General features: G+C 35.1%; 1 protein-coding gene across 1 annotated transcript in view; it reads left to right on the forward strand.

Annotated features, from left to right (window-relative positions):
• Window positions 1-4,216, forward strand: part of ATKRS-1 (lysyl-tRNA synthetase 1) — a 161,052-nt gene extending 156,836 nt beyond the window's left edge. The window contains exons 15-17 of the mRNA XM_089384261.1: window positions 784-927; window positions 1,007-1,057; window positions 3,801-4,216. Coding sequence (XP_089240387.1) covers window positions 784-927; window positions 1,007-1,045 — 183 coding nt within the window. The 3' untranslated portion in view covers window positions 1,046-1,057; window positions 3,801-4,216. The remainder of the gene's footprint in view (window positions 1-783; window positions 928-1,006; window positions 1,058-3,800) is intronic.
• The last annotated feature ends 2,233 nt before the right edge of the window (window positions 4,217-6,449 follow it).

Below are 6,449 nucleotides of genomic sequence, written 5' to 3' on the forward strand. Positions count from 1 at the left end.
GCTCTCTGAATTCGTCCCTACACACAGGTCAAATGGTCCCTTATCTCAACCTGCTTGGGATGTATTAAACTTTTGGCTTCATTACCTGTCAGCACTGCAAGCTCAAGCATGTACGAGGGAGCCTTGGGTCTCATCAGGTTTATTGCTTTGCCTTTGGAGAGGGGCTGGTGCATGGAAAACATGTGGTGAATAAGTTTGTGGACTTGTAATCCAATTTGTGTTTCCACTGCTAACCTTTTTCCCTAGAGTAGTGAGTAGGCTTCTGCCTGTTTGTTGGATGACATTTTGAATACCCAAGCATAGGACAATTTATTTTTTCCTCCAATCAGTGTGGATCCCTCCCATGCTTGCCACCCTATAATGCTGAGTTTATGTTAATGAAATAATATTTTTGCTTTTAAAATGAGAAAAGGTGAATCGATGTCTAGTAATATTAAGCAGTCAAAGCACTAGCATGTTGAACTCCTAATTGTTGACAAAAAATGAGGGACCTAATTGTTGAACTCCTCTGCATGTGACTGTTTAATTCAATCAAATTCTGTGCTCAAAGGTAGAACGTGGGTGAAAGTGGCAGTATAGCTTGGAGTTTAGAAGATTCATTTGGTGACATTATAAAATATCAACTTTGGCAATGAAATTTTGATTTGCAAGGGTGGGTAGATACAACTGTTGAGTGTTCATAGATGTTTGCAGAGTTGAATAATCATTTGATATCATAAATGGATATTCAATTTAAATATTTTCTTATGGTTTTTCTTTTCCTGTTGGCTTTGAATATTTCAGGACAGACAATCAGGTGATGATGAAGCAATGGCTCTTGACGAGACATTTTGCACTGCGTTAGAGTATGGCTTACCACCAACTGGTGGTTGGGGAATGGGCATTGATCGACTTGCCATGATGTTAACAGACTCTCAGAATATAAAGGTCATAATTGTTTATTAGAATGTTTTGTCTGGGAGATGATTTCTCAATATAGAGATTGATTTTTTAATTCTTTTTGCAGGAGGTTTTACTTTTCCCTGCAATGAAGCCCCAAGAATAGCTTTTTTCAAAGGTGAGTTAGCTGTTACTCACATATTTGCAAACATTTTGAATTAGAAATTACTATAGACCCACCTAGCCCCATCCTCATAATCTCTCCCAGGATGCCAGCCTCTAATTAAGTTTTTACTAAATAATGGTGTACAAGAAGTCCGAAACTATTAACGCCATCTCTTCTGCCAGTGGGTGGGCTTAACAATAGGTGAATCATGTTTCTTTACCTTGAGCAGATGATGTTAAATTGAGCTTTATATAATTTTTATCTTATTATTCTCTGTATGTTACCAGTTGGATACCATTTGCATTCTGATTAGCATCATCCTAGCTCAATGTTGTACAAAGCATGTCTAAAAATGAACTTGTAGTGTCCTTCAGTTTGCCCTGGCAGATCCGTTTTCATTATGTGCTTATTGAGCACTTTATGATCCTGTTATAATAGTTATATAGAAACTGTCAAACAAACTTTTCAAGTTAACACACTTTGGAAAAGGTAGATGTAATTTAAGCATTGCTCTGTTTAGAAAATCTTCGGCAAAATCACATAACCAATCTTTTTGCTCGTTCAACTATGTTTTTTTCCCATATCCGAATAACCCGTTTCCTTAGGACTAGGTTGGTCTGATATCTGTTCCTGCCTGATAATCTGATTTACATTTACATGTTATTTTAACTTAGGCTAATTGATCGAAATTCTTTATCATTGTTTCCTGTAAACAAGAAAACATGGTTAAAAGACAGGGAAGGTGATTACTGATTGTCATTTTGGATTTTGAGGAGGTTTCTATGTTTCATTAAGATGTTCTTTCTTGAAAGTTTTCAGAAGCTAAATAAAATTGAGCGTGTTGTGAATGAGTTGAATCTTCTTAATAATAATCGGCCTTTAGTAAATCTTTGAAGAATTTATCTTTATAGTGGAGAGTGTTGAAGAATCTAGGGCAATTAGGTTAATAAGATTCTTCTGACGATGATGACTATTTGTGAGGTACTTTTTACTTTTTCTTATTAGCACAATCTTCACTTGTTATCATTAATGTGTGTTTTCTTACTTCATCAAATAGTTACCAAAACAAAAGAGACACGAACACAAGATGTTGTCTTTGCAAAAGCCTCTCACTCTTTGAGAGGAAAACCCGCACAAATTCTTCTTTTAGAGATTCCAATTGATGAATACCAACATTATGACCCTTGACCTATTTGGCTTCTCCAAGACCAAGACACCAATCCTCTTCTTTGTCATTGTTGAGATCATCATCACTGCTACTGAAATCATCATTGCTGCTACACCAAGATCTTCACTACTGCATCATCGAGATCATTACTGCTGCACCATTGTTGTACCTTCACCGAGATCTTCATCATAACAATGAGATCTCCATATTCAGATATGTATATATATAAATGAGAGTTGTACCTAGATTCTCTGAGATTATGACCTTGTAACCATGTGTCCATCAAGATCATGACTGCGTCTAGAATGTATGCTGAGACAGAGTGTGTCACTGTGGGATCATCGAGATCCTCCTCATCACAAATATGCCGAGACTGTGATTGCGTCTAGAATGTATGCTGAGATAGTGATTACCGAGACTGTGAGGAGGCCAAGACTTCATCTCTGTGGCACCCATTTGAAAAACAGAGAGATCCGAATTCTTGAACTGTGGACAGACCTCCGAAACTTCACTGTGACCTCCGAAATCCTTTCTATGACTGCGTTCCGAAACGTCAGTAGGATCTGAGTTCTTCAACGCCCTTATGCAAAGATCCTAGCTGGGCATATATAGTAATCCTTCCCACATATTAAGCCGACATGACAGTATGAATGGACGTGTCTATTGATGCAAGGCAACATGATCTTCCTTTGTTATTGTTTGGAGGCCGGCTTCTTCAAGAGGGATTGTGCTTGTCTTGGGAGTGCTTCTAGACATTTCTAGAGACTAGTATACATTAAACATAGGCTCAAGAAGAGCTCTTCATACCTGACATTAATTCTAGACTCTAAATGACAAATCCTATTATTCTAAAATCACTTGCTCATGAAATGGGTTTAATGAAGCAAGTTTAGAATAATGACTTTGTTCTCTTTATTACATCATTTACATCAGTCATAATTACATGTCATTATGAAGACCAAACCTAGTTACCCTTTCTTCAACACTCCCTTTTCTTTTTTCTTTTTGTTCTCTTCCTTCTGAATTTTGCCGGGTCTTATACGAGTCTTATATGGGTTGTTCCCGATTCTTATACGAGTCACCGAGTCAATAGCCAGGCAAGTCCTATACGAGTACGAGTCGTGCAACATTGAGTTGAACACAGTAGGGACAGCTATGTTTTCAATTTGCAGATCTATTATTAGTAGATGCTATGTTGTTCATAGTACATACCAAGTAAAAGATGTTCAGATGAGTGCATGTAACTTCAGATTCCTTTGATTCAAGATCTGGAAATTGTCTATGTAAGCACTGGCTGTCCCAATTTGGAATTGAAAATTCTCTGATGACATTGTATACGGCCTTCATTTAAAAATGTCGGAGGTTGGTTTTGAAGCTAGAAAGTTTTTCATACACAAGACATTAGTAGCTTGCCTTTTTTCGTTATAATCTGATTGTATTTGATATCAATAGAAACCATGTCTGAGTTTCAAAAACAGTTTAGTTTTTATTATAGTTGAACACTGTAGGAACATCCTATGTTTTGATTTTGCAGATGCTATATTGTTCATATCAAGTAAAAGATGTTTGGATGAGTGCATGTTGCAGGTTGAACGTTTGATGAGGGAGGTGAGATTTGGTCACATGCTGCTCGAGGAGACTCTGGAAATACTTGTAGGCCTATATACAGTTGTCATGATGATTTTCTTTGCAGCTGAATAGCATAAATTTTCGGCCACTAGTAAAGTGCCGTTTCACACCCCAAAGTTGCGGACAAAAGAAAGCAGCGTTATAACAATACAACATTGGAAACATTTCAAGATGAGTTCAAATATTTACAAGTATCTTGTCAGCTTTCATAAAATTTGAGACATGTAATTTTCAGTTCATTAGCTGGCCTTTTCAGAAGAGGGAATTTTGGTATTAGTATCTCCTTTACTTTCAAGGAATGATTGGGTATCATTTCATTTTACATCACATTGTTTTAATTTGAAATTTAATCTGGTAATTTTCTCCGAAGAAAAGTCATCTGTGGCGACTGGCTGAGCAAAGGAAATGAAATTTGGGTTTAAACAGTACATAAAACACTCTCACGAAAAACCTATCATAGTTTTTTCAACAATAAATAGTTTTAAAATAATCCAAGATTGGGGCTCGCCCCCAATATTCCCTTACAATGATTGGACACCGCTCAATTTTTGACTCCCCTCACATAGTGCTGGTGCATTAATTTAGCCAATATGTTCAATTCCAATTTGTGGTTGCAAAATTACATTTTGTTTGATTTGTGCCACTTGAAGGGAATGCTTCCTTTGTACTTCGTGTCATAACACTTTTATTTCTGTATGTTTGGTTTCGTTGTTTTCGACTTTATCGAAGTTTACATTTCGATTTATAATGACTTGATACTTTATGGGATCAAATTATATGCTTTTGAATGCGAGTTGCGACCTACCATCATGCACTGTATCCTAATGATCTTCTGATGCGTCCCTTTGGTAAATGTTTTTTTTTCAACAATAAATAATTGTTTACTATCATGCACTGTATTCTAATGATCTTCTGATGCGTCCCTTTGGTAAATGTTTTTTTTTCAACAATAAATAATTGTCTGTCTTCATTCTCATGCTTGATTGGCCGCGGCTTATGTGAAGTAGTAGTAGTCTCAATTATAAAGCGGCAATCTAAAACTCTTAGAAACATATACCTCGCATTTTCAAATAAAGTTATATTTTCTCGTTTCTTAACTCTATTTTATTGGGGTAAGTGGGCACCAATGCACGTAGAACTTTTTAATGGTGTTGCAATTTGTTCTTCAGCACAAACATCAATTTCTTAAAAGTGGACGACTAGCCAAAGATTTCAAAATTTTCCAAGGAGGCATACCATAATTTGTCAAGGCATATTCACGCCAAAACATACAGAAATCACCTCACTAGATGCCACAAACGGAATTAGAGGCCACCAAAAACCAACAGCGCACCTGCAGTATGGAAAATCAAAATTTGTTGGATTCTGGTGGCGGGAAAAGAACTAAGGACTCTAAAAAGGAAGTCATAATTTATCTTACCCACATTCTTAAATATTTACATGGGTTCTTGATTTTTTCTTGAGATTCCCGACTAACTCTTTCCATGAGCATTCATAACCTCTCTCCTCTCGTCATTTGATACGCTAGGCCATGCTTACACATCCTCTCCGTTTTAGTCGAGCAACTTAGCTCCTCATTTCGCAGGTCTTTAGTAATCAAACTCGCTATTTTGGATTGTCCTATCCGCATTGGCTGATCAAACTGGATTTATTTTGTATAAACTATAACTTTTAATTTTATTTTATAACATTTTTTTAATTAAATCTAAAAGCAAACCAGTATGATGAAATGTTGTAACATTGAATAAACATGACTGGGCCAAAATGAAATAAAATAAAAATAAATTAATAATTATCAATAAAATATTTTGACTTGATCAAATTACATACAACTATAAGTAAAAATAAAATAAAATAAAAACATAAAATTAATAATCATATTTATAATTATAATTAATAATAAAACCATCTTAGATTCATCTTGCAATAATTTGAATAAAATAAGTTCATGAATTTAAGAAATTTGTAGTTTTAAATCAAGGAAGTTCATGAATTTAAGAAATTTGAGTTTTCATAGATTTTACACTCAATAATAGTGACAACAATTTCAATAGAGGAAATTTACGAATTTAAAAAATATGTAATCTTATTTCTTGCCAATTTAAGATTGTAATGTATTAGGGTAATTTTTTTGCCCTTAGGGTTTGTATGTTGGCTAGGGTATCTAATAAATAAAAAAGATTATACAACAGTAGTGCATTTACATTTTTTTTCAACAGTAGCATAAAGTAGCATGTTCCAAGTAAATTGTCCAACAACAAGACGGTCCAAGTAAATTATCCAACAACAAGATGATCCTTTACAAACACCATAAGTTAGTGCTGACTTCCCAATCCACCAATGTAATTTTGACTTGCAAAACCAATATTTAGTAACGAGTAGTTCACTATTTAACCAATTCTACTATTTCACATTACTAATAATCCATTGTCTAGTATTAGCAATAACTTCAACTCATTATTTAATGTTGTCAATATCAACTGCATTTGCCATCACTGTTATAGGGGTTCCAAAGTCCTTGTTTCCCTCAATGATTCCCAACACATTTTTGCCACTGATTGGTTGTCAAATTCAGGTCCATTGGCTAGACAACCGATTTGTTGTAAT

The sequence above is a fragment of the Pinus tabuliformis genome, chromosome Q, assembly GCF_031772625.1.
Source record: "Pinus tabuliformis cultivar Carrire ecotype Pingquan chromosome Q, CPIR1, whole genome shotgun sequence".
Lineage (NCBI taxonomy): Eukaryota > Viridiplantae > Streptophyta > Pinopsida > Pinales > Pinaceae > Pinus > Pinus tabuliformis.